General features: G+C 33.6%; 1 protein-coding gene across 15 annotated transcripts in view; it reads right to left on the reverse strand.

Annotated features, from left to right (window-relative positions):
* Window positions 1-21817, reverse strand: part of fgfr2 (fibroblast growth factor receptor 2) — a 127079-nt gene that overhangs the window by 48745 nt on the left and 56517 nt on the right. For 8 of the 15 annotated variants that reach the window (NM_001243006.1, NM_178303.3, NM_001243004.1 and 5 more), the window contains 3 exon segments: window positions 1-127; window positions 4964-5108; window positions 10573-10763. The exon segment at window positions 1-127 is cut by the window's left edge. In NM_001243006.1, the coding sequence (NP_001229935.1) occupies window positions 1-127; window positions 4964-5108; window positions 10573-10763 (463 nt within the window). 15 annotated transcript variants of the gene reach the window in all.

The following is a 21817-nucleotide window of genomic DNA, read 5'->3' on the forward strand; positions in this document are numbered from 1 at the left end:
GCCGACGTCCTCATCCGGCAAACCACCACGATCACCACCATACAGGCGATCAGAAACACACCTATACAGTAGATGGCGATCTCCACATAATCTGGAGGATAATCCGTCTCGATGGGATTCGTCTCAGCTGTGAAGCAATATTCAGAAGTGTTTGACTGTGCTAAAGGTCTCAGTTGATTTTTGTTAACAGAGTGAATTGTATATTAAAATAAAGTGTGACCAATAATAAATTATGATACAGGTGAAGAATACCGAACCAGAAACTTTAATGTTGGTAAAGCATATTATAAGATGCTTATGAAGGACATTAAGGTATCTGGGAAGGATATTGGGTCAGTAGGAAGAATGGGAAGAAATGAGAGAGGAAGAGACACACACACACACACTCACACACACACACATCACACACTGAGGGTTTTTCAAAGACACTAAATCTATCTAAATTTGCACTGATAACTTTCTTTTTAAAGGTTATAGCAATAAATAACCAATAAAGACACTCTGACTACTCAAACAAGATTACTCATATTAAATATATAGAAAACTAAGAAAAATGTATGTATAAATCAGTTAAATCAGTTAAAAACATATATTTTAATGGTTTTTATGGTTATAGTATAATTTAGTTACCATTATAGTTTTTTTTTTTCAAATATAGTTTTAATTTGTTTTAATTTATCTCTTTTAATTTAAATGTTCAAATGTTTGTCAAAATAAATAAATAAATAAATAAATGAATAAATACATAATAACAACAGCATTTATTTATTTATGAAATATGTCTATAATTTTTATTTATTGATTGATTTTTATATATATTTTCTAGATGATTTGATAAAATTATAAATAGTTTTTTTAATACAGCTTTATTTGCTTTTATTTTTCTCTTTTAATTTAAATGTTCAAGTGTTTGTCAAAATAATTAAATAAATGAATATATAAATAAATAAATACATAATAACAACATTTATTTATTTATTTATCTATTAAATATGTCTATTTTTTTTTAAATATACTTTCTTGATGATTTGTTGAAATAGAACAATAAATTGTTTGTTCAAATTATAGTTTTAATTTGTTTTTATTTTTCTCTTTTAATTTAAATGTTCTGGTGTTTGTCAAAAAATAAAATACATAATACAAATAAAATGATAATAACAATAATAATAATTGGGTTGAGGAGTGGATCTTGTTTTGTTTATTGAAAGAAAATTGTAAAGATGCTGTTACTACTCACATATAAAATCAATAAAAACTTAATCACAAAAAATACAGTTTTAATTTGTTTTTAGTTTGTCTTTTAATTGAAATGCTCAAGTGTTTGTTAAAACAATTTAAAAAGAAAAAAGATAAAAACAAAATATTAATAACAACAATAATAACAAAATTTATTTAATTATTAAATATGACTATAATTTTATTTAATTTTATTTATTTATTGTTTTTTTATATATTTCCTTGATGATTTGTAGAACAAAATTCTAAATAGCTTTTTTAACTTGTAGTTTTAATTTATTTTTTCTCTTTTAATTTAAATGTTTAAGAGTTTTTTTTTAAATAAACCAAATAATAAAATAAATAAATAAATAAATAAATATATAAATAATAATAATGATAATAATAATACAGTATTTATTATTTTATTTTATTTATTAAATATATCTATATTTTTATTTTATTTATTTATTGTTTTAATATATATATATATATATATATATATATATATATATATATATATATATATATATATATATATATATATATATATATATATATATATATATATATATATATTTTTTTTTTTTTTTTTTTTTTTTTTTTTTTGCTTGACAATTTGTTAATAAAACGTTAACATGTCTGCCTTATAACGTTTTTCTTCGGCTTAGTCCCTTTATTCATCAGGGGTCACCAAAGTGGAATGAATCGCCAACTTATCCAGCATTTGTTTTACCTAGTAGATGCCCTTCCAGCTGCAACCCAGTACTGGGAAACCCATACACACTCATTCACACTCATACACTACGGCCATTTTAGCTAATTCAATTCACCTATATCACATGTGATTAAACTGTGGTGGGAACCGGAGCACCTGAAGGAAACCCACGCCAACACGAGGAGAACATGCAACCAGCGACCTTCTTGCTGTGAGGCAACAGTGTTAACCACAGAGCCACTGTGTCACCCTTTTTTATTCATTCATTTCTTACTTTTTCTTTTTACTTATTGAGTATTTTATATACATTTCCTTGAAGACGTGGTGGAATGAAAGTAAAACACAAGGAATCTCATGTCTCCATAAGAACTCATGTTAAACTAAAGTTACTAAAAGTCAGCAAAGATAAATAAAAGCAAAACAATTTGATTGTACATCACGCTAAATGATGTGGTCTGCAATGGCCTAAGTTATAAAAAGCTTTTACACACACACACACACACACACACACACACACACACACACACACACACACACACACACACACACACACACACACACACACACACACACACACACACACACACACAGCTTTATTTCAATAAACATTCATGTTGTTTCAAATAACAAAAAAAGGTTTTGGTTAACTTTAATAACCCGAGTTCAACAGGAGTTCATATCAAGACATATGAGAGAGTTTTCTACGGGAGGAACGTCTAAAACCTAAGTCTGATCTTCCTTTAATAACTGCAATATTAAAAAAAGAGCTCTTCGGTGATCAGAGCATATTTCCTGACACTCAATGGGCCCTGCAAACATACACACGCTAAGAAAAATGCTTTACATATGACCACAGTACTCAAGTACTTCCTGACACTTGAAGTCCTTCAGAAACACACACACACACACACACACACACATACACATCTGTCTGACCGCAGACCAGTAAGTGCTGCCATTTGCGGTCAAAGATTTCGCCTGTTTCCGTGTCAGGAAATGGACTCTTATTAAAATGCATTGAGGTGAGCGCTGTTGCATTATGCATGTTAGTGTGAACACAAAATAGTGAAATGCTGCACATAAAACTATGAAACACGTCAGATTTTTTAGTTCAATCTGGCAAAAATGTGTGGACATGCAACAAAAGATCTAAATCTGGTCCTTCACATTGAGATACACACTCACACACACACTCTGATGTGCTGCAGTGGCTCTACTAACTAAGAAAGTCTTGATAAGAAAATCGTGAGACTTTCTTTAGAGATTAAAGCAGTTATTAGAGCTTAAATTATACTTTATAGTTCATGTAATAAAATCTGTATTCTATCATCATTAACATTGCGTGACTTTTAAACTTAAACTTAAGCCAGTGAGAAATAATCCAAGTTATTAGATTTTTTTGTAATGAACTGACAACACAAAACTGTTTCTCGCTTCCAATCTCTCATTCCCAATCGCACAAAGCCTTTAGATGACAAGTAAACCAGTAAAATGTTAGTCTGAAAAAGAAAAATGACTATAACAGGGATTTCAAGGCACTTGGGTACAGTTTTGTGGATTTTAAATTTAAATGATGATTTAATATACTTGAGTTTTTTTTTTTTTTTTTTTTTAAATCATTGTATAATTTCTGTGGAAATGAAAGGCTTTTTGTTGTTAACTAAAACTAAAACCAGCATTCCCAGTACAAATAAAATAAAATAAAATAAAATAAAATAAAATAAAATAAAATAAAATAAAATAAAATAAAATAAAATAAAATAAAATAAAATAAAATAAAATAATAAAATTCACAGAACAATATTATTTATTTAATAGTAGTTAAATGAAAAAATAATAATAATAAATAAATACATAAATAAATACTAAAATAAAATAAAGCCAGAGAAAAAATGTTACCAGTACTTCAAAAAATAAATAAATACTAACATTAAATAAAATAAAATAAAAGTTAACTATAAATAAAACCAGAGAAAAACATTACCAGTACCTAAAAATAAAATAAAATCATTGTTTAAAACTAAAACCAGAGGAAAAAAAAACATTACCAGTAATTAAAAAATAAAAACGTTACTTAAACAAATGTAATAAAATTAAAATGGTTACCTAAAAATAAAACCAGAGAATAACATTCCTCGTAAAAAAATGAATTAAAGTAAATTTAATTAAATTGAATTTAATACAATATAATCAAATCAAATGTATTAAAATAAAATAAATATAATAAAATGGTTAACTAAAATAAAACAAGACAAAAAACATAACCAGTAATTGAACATTAAAATAAAATAATTTTATTAAATTGTTAAATAAAAATAAAATCATTAACTAAAAATAAAATTACCTAAAAATAAAATGTGAGAAAAAAAATTACCAGTACTTAAAAATAAAATAAAATGTAATAAAATAAAATGTAATAATAAAATAAAATAAAAAAATTCACCTTAATAAAATCAGACATATACTTTATAATAAATAAATAAATAAATAAAATTATTATATAAATAAAACTAATTATTTATACCAGATAACAAAAAAATTATAATATAAATAATAAAATAAAATAAATAAATAATTAACTGAAAATATAACCAAAGAAAAAACATTACCAGTATTTAAATAAATAAATAACAACAATAAATAAATAAATAAATAAATAAATAAATAAATAAAATGGTAAACTAAAAACAAAACCAGAGAAAACATTACCAGTATTTAAATAAATAAATAAATGAATAAAAACAATAAATAAATAAATAAAAACAATAAATAAATAAATAAAATGGTTAACTAAAATTAAAACAAGAGCAAAAACATTACCAATACAAAATAAAATAATACAAAATAACTGACAAGGAATTTCTTGTTTTGATTTAGTTTAAGTTAAAGAAATAAAACAGAACCATCAGCATAGCACTATCCCAAGTGCCTCATTTTCCCTTTCAAAGAAAGTTGGCGTGAATTCAACCAATGTGCCTTTGACAAACAGAGAAACAAGAGGTACAGAAGCAGTGGAAGGTGAGTTTATACCTGGATGCACCGTCAACCAAGCAGTGTGATAGGAGATCCCAATAGAGTTACCCGCCAAACACGTATACTCGCCCGCATCCTCGAAAGTTACATTAGGCAGGTAGAGCACCTCGATCTCTTTATCCGTAGTGTTCACACCTGCCGTCTGAGAGAAACAGAGGAGGAAACACAGAAGAAGAGGAAGGTGGAGGTGAAGGAAGGAACAAATCAGACCCAAAATACCAAGAAGAAATGTTATATTTCCCATCTACACATTGCAGAAATGGTAGATGTTCCAGTTTCAGTGGAGTAGATCATTAAAAAGGAAGTAAACGCAGATCTAAATGGCAGTGGTGGACAGTAACAGTAAGTGTTATTTTACTTTACTACTGTAGTTATGTACTTGCTTTAAGTGTCTGTACACTTTATTGGAGTACATGTGTTTTAGGAAACTAAATTCAAATGATTTAATATCATTTGTTCAGCGTGAGTCTACAGTTAATGATTCACTCATTCAAATTATCTGTTCAGAGTGAATTGTAAGTAAATAGTTCAGAGATTCAAATGAACTTTTCAGAGTAACACTTTAGCAAATAATCCACTGATTCAACTTATCCATTAAGTGAGATGTCAGTAAATAATTCACTGATTGAAATGAACTGTTAAGAGTGAGTCTTAAGTAAATAATTCATTGATTCTCAAACGATTCAAACGATCCATTTAGAGTGATTATCCACTAAATGATTCACTCATTCAACTGACGTATTGAGACTGAGTCTCCAGTCAATTATTCACTGATTCAAATGAACTGATCAGAGTAAGTCTTCAGCAAATAATTCACTGATTCGAATAATGTGTTTAAAGTGAGTCTTTGGTAAATGATTTACTGATTCAAATGATCTGTTTGGTCTACAGTCAGTGATTCACTAATTCAAATGATCTGTTGAGAGTCTCCAGTGATTGATTTATACTCATTCAAATAATCTATTCAAAGTGAGTTGTCAATAAATAATTCACTGATTCAAATGATCTGTTCAGAGTCTTTAGTGATTGATTCACTGATTCAAATAATCTGTTCAAAGTGAGTTGTCAGTAAATAATTCACCGATTCAAATTATCTGTTCAGTCTCCAGGGATTGATTCACTGATTCAAATAATCTGTTCAAAGTGAATCGTCATTAAATCATTCACTGATTCAAATTATCTGTTCAGAGTCTCCAGTGATTGATTCACTATTCAAATAGTCTGTTCAAAGTGAGTTGTCAGTAAATAATTCACAGATTCAAATGACCAATGTTCAGAGTCTCCAGTGATTGATTCACAATTAAAATAATCTGTTCAAAGTGAGTTGTCAGTAAATAATTCACTGATTCAAATGATCTGTTCAGAGTCTTCAGTAAATGATTCTCTGATTCAAATAACCTGTTCAAAGTGAGTCATCAGTAAATAATTCACTGATTCAAATGATCTGTTCAGAGTCTCCAATGATTGATTCACTGATTCAAATGTTCAAAGTCTTCAGTAAACAATTCACTGATTTAAATGATCTGTTCAGAGTGAGTCTCCATTAAATGATTCACAGAGTTTACAAAATGGTCTGAATGTGGTTTCACGTTTTTACTTAAGTTATCAGTGTGATTATAAGAGTATGACACGTTTTGTTAATTCAACTTTCTTAGAAAAGATAAACATTCATCAGTAAATACTTTTATTACTTAAGTAATGTACAAATTATGTACTTTTAAATAATATCAAATATTAGTACCTTATACTACAGGAGTAATATTGTATTAGGGTATCTACACTTTTGCACAAGTACTAATTTTGTGTACTTCGTCCACCACTGCTCAATGGAAGTTGAAACCTTTGTACCCAACACAGGTGAACCCAGCGGGGTCCATGCAAACACGAGTGAGGAAACATGGAAAACAAGCCGCTGCCTTTTAGCCAAAACAAAAAAAGGTTATAGGAGAAAGGGGGGAAGTGGAATAAGACAAAGAAACTTGACACAGAACAGGAAGTCAAGTGGCGAGGACAGACCAAAGGCTTGTTTCCATGGCTGATTGGCTGGATTTTAGGGGCACCAGGAAAGATCCACCAAAATAAATGAGGAAAATAAAACACCAGACCACACCACAACGGCTCAGCAAAAATCCCACGAGCACCACGACGACAAAAAAACAACCCAACACACCAGCAGAGATGGAAAGGGGCGCCACGCTCCTGCTTTTTTACCTGGTATGACAATGAGCCAACAGGAATTGTTGGCCTCACCAATATAATTGGACACTTTGCACGTAATTTCACCAGCGTCCTCTTCTGTGACATTGGTGAGCATGAGGACTTCCACGTCCGAGCTGTTTATGCCCGAGCTCTAGGGGGCGCCGCAATGAGGGACAAAAACACACATATGGGAACCTGTTACAATATTCTCACAGAGCGGAACAGAAGAGACCACCACCCTCTAATAAGAGTTCTCCTGCAAGGCTTTTGGCTTTGCAAGATCTAAAAGAAATCAGAAGCATGAAAACATTTGAGAATAAAGGTGCGGTATGTTCTTGACTCTTTTAAAGCATAAAAACATAGTTGTTCAAACAAACCAGGCTCATTCTGATTACATACCCCTATATACATTTCTGGAGAGCGCCAAATATGTCCCAGGAGCTACGTTTTAATGCAATTTTTGTTTTCACGAATCCACCAGAGGATGTTGTTTATGTTTTTTCAGATCTCAAATTTCTCTCGCGAGTGCCATTCGTGCCTGCTGTTCCCACATAAACACACCAGAGGCCACAGTTGACTAACTGATCAACCGACCAATCCCCTCCCTCTTGCCTCTAACCAACCAATAGCAATTTACAAAGCACCTACTGACCCGCCCAGCCTCTTCCCTAAACCCAACTGCACTTGCCAACTGTTTCAAAAAGCAATCCAGAAAAAGAAAGTCCACCTGATTTTTACCAGGTTTTCAGATTTTACCACATTCTCACCCTGTTATTTACCTGTTTATTTTATTTCTTGCCTTTTGTTTTTGTATTATCTGCTTTAGAAAACCGTTCTTTATCAGACTCAAACCACGTCATCACGGTCAACTCCACTCTGCGTTTCAAGTCTGCTGATGTACATGTCGAGCTACTGGCCAAACCGGTAACAGATGAAATGCCGTCCACATGCAGGTAAGCAGTCAGCTGATAAGCAACAAAAGGAACGCCATCATACCGTCCCATTGCATTCATTTTAAACATGAAATGCAGCCATATGTAACTCAGGCTACATATTTCGCAATCTCCAGTAATGTATATAGAGCTACGTTTTCAGAATGAGCCTGTGCTGTATTTAAATGCCCCAACATACTTCAAATAAAGCTTTTTTTGTTCTTCGTTTGAGGGCAAAAAGAAGATTGAAAAGGCTGAGTGAATATATACTGTTTACGATTATTGAAAGAAGGTGGAGTTCCAGAACATAGCTACTGATTGCGTGATCATCACAGACCATTGGCAGCTCAAATGTGTTTAGTAGTCAAAACAAACTCCACCCAGTTGTTGACTTTTGTGGGTGTTTTCGAACTCCAAAATGAATTTAAAGCAAACTTCGATTTGGCTAGACTTTGTTTAAAATGACGCCATTTCAATTCATTGTTCAATTTTGTTTAAAGTCTTTATATAAATGCTAAGTTGGCATACTTGTTTATTTAAAAAACAATGCTAGTCAGTTATTCTCCTTTAAAAATGCGTTCTGTATCTAAAGGCCTGTTCATACCGGGCCGCTTTCTTTTGCTAACGCTTAACGGTTCATGAATACAGGCCGTTAATCTGATCGTGCACACTAACGAACAAAACGCCAGGCATAAAAGTGTCATTTTTAAAGAAACGCCTCATGCTATTTTTTTTTTTTTGTCTTGATGTGCCACGTCTTCTCCACCAATCAGATTAGCTTTTGGTTCACGTGCACAGAGTTGCTGTAAACAGCACAGAGCTTACAGTGGGCAGTTGATATCGCTCAAGCGTAAAACTGTCAATGCGAGTGCACATTGAAGAAGATGCCCAGAGGCAATATGAACGTAGAGCTACTTATTGTACTGTCAGAATGAAAAATGCTGTATGATAAACAAGACATCGACAATATTGCTTGTTGGAATCGCCAATAAACAATGTGAAGGATTTTAGAAACAAATGTATCAACTTTCTCTCTTCTTCTTCTGTGTTTCAGAAGCTTAAAGTTGTGTAGAGCCACCCTGTGCACCAGGGTCCTTCTGTTTTTTTTATTAGTGCCATCTAACGTCAAGGAGTTTTTTTGCACATTCTTCTGCTCGACAGCAGTGAAAATCTCTTGGATCTGAATGGAGAATAACGTCTTGAAAAACACTGACGATAAAAGTGAACAAAAAGCGTTCCGATGTGTGCGAACTTTAAGGCCTTTTCTACACATACAGGGGTATTTTTACAAGTGGGATTTTCCTCGCTCTCATTTTAAAAAAAAAAACTCTCAGTCCACATAAAAACGCAAAAAAAAAAAGAAGAAAAAAAAAACGTGATGCATGTTTAGAGCACGATGAACCAACAGGTGGTGGTAATGACACTTTTATACTGGGTTTAATCCAAATAGTTAAATTAAGCATTTGCATGAGTAAATTGCATATAAATCAACACAAACGTGGGAACAGAGGCAAATTACCATCCAGCGGGCAAACAACACGAAATATGTGATGAGTTTGCCGCAAATGTGCGTAATTTGTGCATTTGTGTCTTCCACGTTTGATGTGATCCCAGCCATGTTAGGCAATCAAAAAAGGAGAAAACAGTAGGCAGAGTTTCGAAAAATGACCCTGGCTGCACTTTTTAGAAATTATCGTTTTTTGTGACATGACGGCGTTTTCGTGTGGACAAACAGTAAAACCACGTAGAAAAAAGTGTGGTTTTGAATACCCATGTTCGTCTTTGTTTTTAGTGTGTGTAACTCCTCCCATTGCCAGTTTACCTAATTATATTGCGGCAGCCCATTTGCTGATTGGCGGAAAACAGCATGTTTAATTTCAGTACAGAAGGCTGCCTCATTGTATGTGAGGTATGTGTGGCCTCTGCCCAGCCTCTGAAATGAGATGCATATTAATGAGGTGTTTTTAATTCGCAAGCAATACAAATATTACAAACGTGAACATCAGCAGTTTTACAGTGTAAGCTTGTTCCCGTTGGTGTCATCGATCTTGCAAACTGCCCGTGTGTCAAGTTATTGATGGAAGGGCCCGTTGAAAAAAAAAAAAACATTCAGATATTAGGAATTTACACATTAGTACCAACACAATCTCACGGCAATTCATAACTTTTTGCTCTATTGGCTAACTTGTATGAATGTATGAATGTAATTCGTACAATTTAGAACGATTTGCTAATCACCTAATGATGGATGGGGTTAGGGTGGGGTGAGTGCTACGCCTCTTTTTTAAAATCGTACATTTTCATACGACTGAACTCGTAAAAAATCGTATGAATTAGCCACCAAACTGACAAAACGTAAAATACTTACGCTTTGTGAGCTGGCAGTACCTAGTTCAACCACAATCCTACAAGTCAATCCTACATACTGCACCTTTAAATGAAATGACATTCCTTTAAGAAATATGGATTCATTACCTTCAATACGCGGACATAAGGAAGTCCATCAGGACCATAGCGGCTGCCGTTCTTCGTATAGTGCTGCAACCACTGGATATGAGGCTGAGCATCACTGTAAACTTTACAGACGAACTTCGCATCTTGTCCAACTTGCACAGTGACGTTTGCTGGCAGGCCTGCCTGGAGAATGGGCCGGTGAGGAGAGCGTTCTGAGAAATAAAAAAAAAGATGTGTTACTTTATTGAAATTCCCCATGTATACACTTATTACGTTTCCTCTGGGTTGATATTTGAGCATGAAAAATAGCACAAATAGTCTTAAAGCACCATTTCTGTTTAGGCCTCAATTGCAATCCTATTTTTTTATTTGTCAGAATATCCTGAATTTAAATCATTTCATTTGAGTTGTGTTAGTAATGTGTGGTCTCCACATTAATAACATGTTCTTTCACAGATCTAATATACTGATACACTCCATTTTTTCCTCCACTTGCTTACATTCACAGACACAACTACCATTATGGAAACGCAAGTGTTTTAATTAGCTTTTAACAGAAATCCTATGTTTGATATTTAAAAGATAATCTGCTTAAAGGGCCATGAAACCCCCCTATTTCGGTTTAGTCTACCTCAGATTTTTTTTCACAAAATGCTGCGAGATGGGCGTGGCCCACTTTGTGCAGAAGGAGGAGTGGGCGTGGTCTGCAGAACAGGGGAGAAAGAGGGGAGTGAACAATTTTTGTCAGTCTGCTCACAAAATGAGACACAAACCGTGAGGAGTGGCATGATTTTATAGTTTACAAAGTTAAAATACAAAGAAATAAACAGTAAGTAATTGAATGTCCTGCTACATTAGTTATTCGTAATTTTATATACACATAACCACAATTTGTTATATTATTATAAAGATAATCATGTTTATATAACACTGTAAATGAAGAGGACTTCTCTCCTCGTCAATCCCCGGGTCTGAATGCAGACACAGTGGAGTGGATAGCAGTGCAGCAGGTTTCTCTATCGATTTCAAGCATTAGTCCTGCCGGTAACCTGGAGGATTTGTGCGAACACGGCAGCACAGATATAGGCGATGTGTCTGAATGGTAACGAACCCAACTGATAAAAGACGAAGTCAGCCATTCTTTAATTCTCGTACAGCTATCCTGAAAAAACAGCTTGCTTGCAACAAACCCCATGGATCATGAAAACAAATACATACAACTCTTCATGAATGGATTCTGCGTGCCATGCTCAATGTTTTACAGTTTGGCAGGTCTGCCTTGCCTTTAGAAAGCACGTGCTCTCATGAATAATTAATAAGCAGGGTCTTCTCTTGCGATAAGAAAACTAAGCTATGAATAACAATGCGAAACCGATGCGTCATCACTAGTAGATTCACCCCAAAATTATTTTAAACCCGGAGGATGAAATTAGCTGAAAAAGCTAAAAATTATCCAGTTTTATACACGATTAAAGCTGACATGAGCTAACGCTGTCTTAACTGATGCTCAACACACACAAATCTGTTAAAATCTCAGAAGAAAAAGTACTACCTTTAAATACTAATTGACCATGAGGAGTTTACACTGACTGGGTGTTAAAATGCATTTAAATATTTAAGTTGGCACGAGCTATAAAGGCTACGCCCTCCTCTAGAAAGGAGGCGGGAGCAGCAGCTCATTTGCATTTAAAGAAACACCAATGAAAACAACAAATAACCTTAAGTTTTCCTCACAGATGTTTTGAGGACAGGCATTATTCAAAGACACATATGAAATATTGTAAACTATGTTTTCTATTTGAGATCCTCTTCTCCGTTCTTCAGTGACACACAATTCAATTCAAGTCATACAATTAAAGCCATGATTTTCAGCTCAAACATTTAGTCTTATTCTCTGTTATGAAAGAAGCCCACTCAGTGTGAAGGTATACAGTACGAGAATGCTGGGTGTTCAGATCACCACACCTAAAGTATTATCAGGCTGCTGTTAAGACTTCACAAAACAGAGGCTGTTGCCTTATCTCTGTCGATAAGAACTGAACAAACACAGATGAAGAAAGGCAAAGAGGGGGGAAAATAAAACAGATGTCCAGTGTCACCCATATATCAGCAGTTCCTGCAGCGTTGGTGTATCAGGAACCATTGTTTCATTTCCCTTTTTTTCTCTAAGAAATGATCAGACAAAATAAAAATGCTGTGACTTTTGGTTTCCAAAAGCCAAATGATGAGTAAACATGAGTCGCTACTTGGTATACTTAAGATAAAGTTTTTTTTCTACTATTACTACTAGTATTACTGAACTACCGTTATATATTATATTTAAATATCCAAGTTTTAGAAACAACCAATAATAACTTCTAGTTGGTCGTTTGATATCAGAAGTGGCAGAATGTAGTGAATTTTCTTCGCTAACTAGTGATTATATACTGTATGATTTTAGACTTAAATGATTTCCATTTAGAATAATAAATCGTAAAACTTAGCATTGGTTGGTTATTCCACCAATGAGTAATACTCATATGTTTAATTTTTGCCTCATTTTGAGCGAGTTTTAAGTGATGATTTGTCATAACTAGTTCAATTGAGTCTCTGAATTAATTGTTGATTTCCTTTTATCAGATCTTTTGATCTTTACTTTGGGTTTGCTTAATTAAAATTCAAGTTGAATCAAGGAATTAAAAATAAATATACACACTACCTGACATAAGTCTTGTCGCCTATCCAAGTTTTAGAAACAACTTGACTTCTAGTTGATCATTTGGTATCATAAGTGTCTTATATGAAAGGCAAAGGCCTCTAGATTACGCTTATTTTACCAAAATAAAATATGATCATGTCTTCTTTTTTAATTATTTAATTAGGACAGTAAGGTCTGACATTTCTTAGACAAAAGTCTTGTCACTGAACAGAAATAATGTCCAGTATAGAATATAAAGTCATGCTGCAGTGGAAACAGAATGAATATTGTGTCTGACTGCCATGAGCTTGGAGGACTCCATCCATACATCTCTGCAATGACTCAAATCACTGATTAATAAAGTCATCTGGAATGGCAAAGAAAGCGTTCCTGCAGGACTCTCAGAGTTCATCAAGATCCTTTGAATTCTTCAATGCCTCCTCCTTCATCTTACCCCAGACATGCTTAATACCGTTCATCTCTGGTGACTGGGCTGGCCAATCCTGGAGCACCTTGACATTCTTTGCTTTCAGGATTTTTGATGTGGAGGCTGAAGTATGAGTAGGAGCGCTATCCTGCTGAAGAATTTGCCCTCTTCTGTGGTTTTTAATGTAATGGGCAGCACAAATGTCCAGATACCTCAGGCTGTTAATGTTGCTATTTATTCTGCAGAACGGCCCTCATACTGAATGTAACCAAAAACCATGTTTTTTTCCTTCACCAAACTTGTCTGATTTCTGTGAGAATCTTTGGTCCATGTGGGTTCCAGTAGTTCTTCAGCAGTATTTTTGATGATTGAGATGAGCTTCAACATGATTCATCAGAAAAGAAATCTACCTTCTGACACTTTTTTCCAAAAATAAACAAATAATAAACTTTTTTTTCATTTTAGTAGTATGAAAATTGTACTGCTTAAAGTTTCTAATTATTTTATTTCAGTTTTAGTTTACATAATTTCGGAATATTGAGCTTAACTAAATGAAAATGTAATCTAAATTATGTAATTTTTGTTATGATCACCAGCTATCTAGCGGCTGCAGATCTACAAATCTGTCATTTCATGGACTACAAGATCTAGTCATGCAACACACACACACACACAACCGGTTCCTGATCTTGACTACGTACATACACACAGCTGAAGGATCGTCAAAGACTGATTACATGAACCATTTATACAGCGCACACACACACACACATCAGTGCTGAGTCTTGTTGAACTGTTAGGCCCTACTCACACAATGCCCAGTGCCCAGGCCCGTTTCCCGGATCGTTTGATAAGTGTGAGTGCTCTGAATTGGGCTCAGGTGCAGTTCAATTGGGCTTTGGCATGGTAAGCTTGCGTGTGAGTGCAAAACGTGTCTGTGCCCGAAACTGAAAGCGAGACGTGACTTTTAAGGAACTGTTTCATATGGATTAATTAATCATTCTTACTGTTCAGTGAACGCAAACAGTCATAGTTTATTAAAGGCGCAAACCCCTCACTGCACCACAGCTGCGCACCAACAGCAAACCTCCTAATTCCTGCAGCACGAGGACTTTATGATTGTTTATGAGCGTCAAAAGTGGCTGATCTGTTCGGTGAAACATTTGTCTGCGTTTCACCGCACATCAAACAACTCAAACTATATAACTAGAGAAATCTTCACCATGCTGAGCGAGAGCGCTTACTGAACAGGGCATCATCGATGACGTAAGCATACCCAGGCCTGAATGTAATGTGAGTGTGGGCCGTCGTGGAAGACGGAAGAGGGGACAAGCATGCTTTGGCCGGTTTCTAGGGCAACTGTACATAGTGCGAGTATGCCCTTAGTGAACATTATGTTGCATTTTCCTTGCCTTGCCTTCCGTATATCAACCTTGATTTGTTTTATTTGTTTATTCCTGCATGCCCTCTGACCCCTTGCCTGATATTTAACCACAACTCTGGATTTCCATATCTGATTGCCTCTGTGTTGACCATTGCTTGCCTGACCATCTCTGTATAATAAACGTTGTGTTTGGATCCTCAACTCCCTTGTCAGCATCATTTCACAGGCCTGTAGCCAGCCTGGTGTAAGGGGTGGTTCTTTTTTTCTCAAAAAGTGGACCTTTTTGCGGTTATACGCCTCAGTTTCTATTTAACTATGAGATTTAAATAGTGCATTTTAGTGACTTTTTAGCTGGATTAGCTAGTCAGATGTCATCATAACCACACTTTTTGTTGTTCTAAAAATATTTCCTAAAAATTGCAGTTAAAAAAATTCAAACAAGACTAATTTTTAAAATACAAATTTATTACATCATATGTCATTAGGAAAAATTAGAAATCTGTTGAAGTTTTAAAATAAAAAAAACTATCATTTATTAATTTATTAATAATTAAAACATAATAATAATAATAATACTAATAATAATACAATAATAATTAATTTTTCAGATTTTTTTCTAGCCTCTTTGGTTAAAAAAATAAAGCCTTTTTTGATGGATTATTTTCATTATTTATGATGGCATAGCAGTCAAAATAGGATGAAAATAGGACAAATTAGCTCATTTGGGACAAATTCTGGACTCGCGTCACATTATTGTGGCTTTGAGGCTCTATGAGATTCAAATTATTGGCCAGAGTTATTTAAAATAACACTTTATTACAATATATATTGAATATAAATATATTATATTAATTATATAATAATCATATTATATAATATTAAATTACATAAAATAATTAAAAGGACAAATTCTGGACCTTTTGGGTTTCTCTATAATCCACACAAATATTTTGATAAACACATTACACATTTCCTACACTGTACACTAACCCTTCTTTGGATTCAGTGAGAACTACCGAATCACTTTTTCCAAAGTAAGAAAAAGTCGAAAGCTAAACACGCCGAACCACATCACCAACACACACCTTACTGTCTTCACAACACAACATTACTGTGGCCCTGTAATTGTGAAGCGTCTCCTGGTTACTTCAACACACACAGACGCATGACGTCAGACAGGAGATGAGGAGAGGTCAGCCTTCACACACACACACACACACACATACACACACACACATATGAAGCGGAGGTCTGCGGGGGATCTAAGAGGATTTAGCACTGAGGGGCACAAGAGGGGTACAAGAAAAGCTCAAAACAATGGTGCAAAGTAGAAAAAGAGAGCAGGAGAAAGAATGGCTGCGGTCAAGAGATGCAGAGGATAAAAGATGCCCAACAGATGGGCAGTGAAAAGAAAAGACAGAGAGATGAGGAAGAAGAACAGAGGAGAAACAAAAAAGTAGACACAAATTCTGCTTTTAAAACAAGTCAGACAAAAAATAACTTCTTCCTTGGAGTTGCTAGTGAGTGTTTTAGAAATAAAAACAGTAAAATATGCTCTGCTCATAGTCACCACTGGCTTGCTTGGTTTGGGGCTTGTGGAGCAGCGCATCGATGAATTTGCTCTTCAGTGTTTGGACTTTCAGCAGTGAAAATTAAACCACACTGAACTGAATTAAACTGAACTTTAACTCTAAAAACTGGACCGACAGTTTAAATTTACTAGAACTTCTATGTTAAGCTGCTTTGACACAATCTACATTGTAAAAGCGCTAGAGAAATAAAGATGAATTGAGTTGATTTGAATTGTTAAAGGGATAGTTCACCCCGAAAAAATGTAAATTCTGTCCATTTACTCAGCCTTTACTTGTTTTAGACCTTCTCTTAAACACTGAAGTAGATATTGTGAAGAAAGCTGGAAACCTGTAACCATTGATCTCAATAGTACTTGTTTTTCCTACAACGGAAGTGAATGGTTACAGGTTTTTAGCTTCTTCAAAATATCCTGAAAACTTTTTTATGTTAAATAGAGCTTTGGAACAAGTCGAGGGTGAAAACTTTTGGAAGGAGTATTTATTTGTGGGTGAGCTAGTCTTTTAACGTACACTCACCGGCCACTATATTAGGTACACCTGTCCGACTGCTCGCTAACGCAAATTTCTAATCAGCCAATCACATGAGAGCAACTCAATGCAGGCATGTTGACATGGTCAAGACGATCTGCTGCAGTTCAATTAGAGCATCAGAATGGGAACGAAAGCTACAACTGAGGTCTGGAGAAGAGCATCTCTGAACGCACAAAGCGTCCCACCTTGAGGCAGATGGGCTACAGCAGCAGAAGACCACACCGGGTGCCACTCCTGTCAGCTAAAAACAGGAAACTGAGGCTACAATTCAAACAGGCTCACCAAAACTGGACAAGAGAAGATTGGAAAAACGTTGTCTGGTCTGATGAGTCTCGATTTCTGGTGCCACATTCAGATGGTTGGGTCAGAAATTGGCTTCAACAACATGAAAGCATGGATCCATCCTGCCTTGTATCAACGGTTCAGGCTGCTTGTAGTGGTGTAATGGTGTGGGGAATATTTTCTTGGCACACTTTGGGCCCATTAGTACCAACTGAGCATCGTGTCAACACCACAGCCTACCTGAGAATTGTTGCTGCCCATTTCCATCCCTTTATGATCACTGTGTACCCATCATCTGATGGCTATTTCCAGCAGGATGACACACCATGTCATAAAGCGTGCATCATCTCAGACTGGTTTCTTGAACATGACAATGAGTTCACTGTACTCAAATGACCTCCACAGTAACCAGAACTCAATCCAATAGCACCTTTGGGATGTTGTGGAACAGGTGATTCGCATCATGGATGTACCTTGTTGAATCTGTTCCAAGAAACATTAAGGATTAAGGCCGGTCCAACCCAGTACTAGTAAGGTGTACCTAATAAAGTGGCCGGTGAGTGTTTTAGGTTAACACGCATTTTAAGTTTATTCAAAATTATGATTAAATACACATATAATAGTATTAAAATGTAACAATAAAAAAAACCCAATGTTTGTATTTCCATAATCCACTCAATAATTTTATATTTTATTTTAATGTATTATCCTATATTATTGAAGATTGCAACACAATCAAGCTAAAATAGCTTCAAGACACTTATAAACTACCCAAACCAAGCAACTTTCTAAATTCCGAGCTAAAATCAGGCTGAGGGTCAGATCCTCCTTCAAAAACTCCCCCCCAAAAAATTGAGCCAAGTGCCAGTGACTGGCCTCATTCTCCACCAATTCACAATCAATCAATTACTCCATTAGCCTGGCATTCACAGCCTGATCTGGCATCCCAAAGCGAGACTGTTGAACTCTGGGTAGCCTGCTGACTTAGCATACGCTGTTCAGAACGGGTCAGGGAGGGGTTGCTGGGATTGGCTGCGAGAGAAATCAGGGTGGAGATGCAGTAAGTTAGTGTGCCAACTAGGTCTGAGTGGATTAAAACATCCAAGCCGGTAGAGATTCTCCTGGATGGCTTGTAATGCATTATATTGGATTAATTATAATGCCTTATATTATATTGGATAAATTAATGTGGCTTTTAGTGCATGGAACTAGTTTAGATATTATGTATACATTTATGAGATTGAAAAAGTGTGCTATTATGCAAATATACGCAAAAAAGTTACACTGAGAAATTGACTCATTTACTGGCATTTAAAAAATAACCTTAAATCATGCAGATAAAATGCAAAAAGGTGATTTTAGTAATTTTTTTGTTAATAATTTAATAATTTATCAATTTTTGAATATGCATATCATTATTAGCAGATATTTTAAATGTAAATTTCATTAAAAAAGCTACACATATGTTATTAAATACTTTATATATATATATATATATATATATATATATATATATATATATATATATATATATATATATATATATATATATATATATATATAAAGTATTTAATAAGCCCTTTTAAGCTATATATTTTTTCATTAATATTTATATATAGTTTTAGTAATTATTATTATTATTATTAATAATATATTAATATTAACTTTTAACTAAATTAATTTTATAGCAATATACTTCCATATTCCTTCAATTTCATTTAATGAAATCCTCTGTTCTAAATACTTCCTAATTAGTTTCCTACTTTCACTGTTTTCTGGATTTGTTGATGCATTAGTTTGCCCATTTACATAGTGAAAAACCAATCAAGATGAATGAATTCTTAATTTTTATTTAGTTTATTTTTTTCCATTTTTTATTTGAGTATACACATCTCAAGAGTTTTCCCTCATAAAAAAGTTAAATAAATAAATACAAATTTATGTATAAAAATTTAGGTTTTTCATTTGTGGCTCTGATTTAAATAAACACAAGTGAACACAATTCACAGTGGCAACAATTTCAATAATCAAGGTAAACTAAGTATTAACTTATTGAATTCTTGAACAGAACAAAAATCCACTACTACGCAATTGATCAAGTCTAAATTAAAACAAGAGGATGAAGTAATGGCCACAGCTCAACCAAAACAAACTCATTTGAAGTCAGGAATGAGTCTTTAATTTAATAAAATTCCACCTAAGTCATGTCTGTGGCTGTGTAATATATACCTTTGCAATGACTTAAAATTACCATGACATTTTCGCTAACTCTTGCGCCAACATGAGTGCCAGTGAATGTCGACTGGGCTGGACTCAAAAACACATTTAATGTGTGCGAATTGATTAAAAAAGACTCATTGTTGGAGTTAGATCTACAGTAGAAATGTCTGCTCTGCAATCTGGCCGGCGTCCACAGTAAACAGCAATAATTAGAGTCTTTTTGGCTCTTTTTAAGTGTCAGCGCTTTGTACTTTGTCCAGCTTTGAAATGCAGGCCAGTTCAGACCGGCGCAACTCTCATCGACCTATCGGAAGGGTCAGCGAGGGAGAAAAAAAAATCTCATTGTGTCATTTTCATAGACTTCCCAGGTAGGTTATTCTGACATTAACGTGAAAAACAACTTGGGAAAAAACAACATAATCCCCTTTCCTCTGCCTCTTTTCTCTCCTGCTTTCTGTGCGATGAGAGTATTAGATTGAGCCAGACACAAAAGAGCTTTACAGCCGCGCAATAAAACAGAAAAGAAAAACACAGGCCTTCTGAAAGACTGCTTTTACTTAACCCAGAACAGGGGCCCTAAATAGGGAGCATATAGATGTGTGTGTGTGAGAGAGAGACAGGCTTTGTCCCTGCGTGTCTGTGTTTTGTACGTGTATGCATGTTCATGGGTGTGTGCATGCAAAGAAATATAGTTTGGTTCTGAGGTTAGACGAGGCAGGTTGAGTCGAGTAATAAAGTACAGCAGACAGACGCCAGCTAAAGGGATATTTCTCTCTGGAAAAAAAATGAAAATGACAATTCCGAGTCTTCTAGGGCTGCATGATAGCTTTTTTAAGAAACAACAAGTATAAGAAGATGATGTGTTTTAAGAAAACCTTGAGAATAAAACAGATATGAATAATCACATGAGTGAATACACCATCGTATGAATAAGTAAATTAGTGCTGGATCAATATTAGTTCTTTATTTTTATATTATAAAATGAAAATCAATTTATCAACCAATACATTATTGCATTATATTATACTTAGCATTATATTCTCAAAAATGCAACAAATTGATCAAAAGTGATTTTAAGTGATTAAAAGACATTTTAATGCTACAAAAGATTATGTATTGTGTGCATGCATTGTGTGTGCGTGAGTGTGTGTGTGTATTTTAAACTAAAAAATACTATTAATCAAAGAATCTTGAATAGATAAAATTGGTCACAGTTTCTAAAAAACTTCAAGTGTGCAGTAATGTTTCATGAGCAGCAAATCTGTACATTTCAACCATTCTTGCTCAATTATGAGATATTGAACACTGGAGATGTAACAAAACAAAACAACAAAACAAAACAAAACAAAACAAAACAAAACAAAACAAAACAAAACAAAACAAAACAAAACAAAACAAAACAAAACAAAACAAAACAAAACAAAACAAAACAAAAAAAAACACAACAAAACAAAACAAAACAAAACAAAACACAACAAAACAAAACTAAGCAAACAACAAGGCAAAAAAACAAAGAAAAAAAAACGCAAAACAAAGCAAAACAAAACCAAACAAAAAAAGTGCAAAATACAATTTATAAAAAAAAAATTCTAATAAAATAAAATGGCTAACTAAAGATTTCTAAGAAAAACATTACTAGTGTTTAAAAATAAAATAAAACAAAATAAAATACAATTTATCAAAATCAAATAAAACAAAATAAAATTTATTTTGTAAATTTGTAACAAAGCAAAGCAAAGCAAAGCAAAACAAAACAACATGAAAACAAAACAAACAAACAAAACAAAACAACATAAAGCAGAGTAAAACAAAACAAAACAAAGCAAACAACAAAGCAAAAAACTAAACAAAAAAACAAAACGCAAAACAAAACAAAATAACACAAAGCAAAACAAAACCAAACAAAAAAATGCAAAATACAATTTATAAAAAAAACATTCAAATAAAATAAAATGGCTAACTAAAAAAATCTAAGAAAAACATTACTAGTGCTTAAAAATAAAACAAAATAAAATACAATTTAGCAAAATAAAACAAAATACAATTTATTTTTTAATACAAAAACTAAACTAATTAAACTAAAAACAAATCTAAACTAAACAACAAAAACCAAACAAAACAAAACAAAACAAAATAAAACAAAAAACTAAACT

Source organism: Danio rerio, chromosome 13 (genome assembly GCF_052040795.2).
Source record: "Danio rerio strain M-AB ecotype USA chromosome 13, GRCz13ab, whole genome shotgun sequence".
Taxonomy (NCBI): Eukaryota; Metazoa; Chordata; class Actinopteri; order Cypriniformes; family Danionidae; genus Danio; species Danio rerio.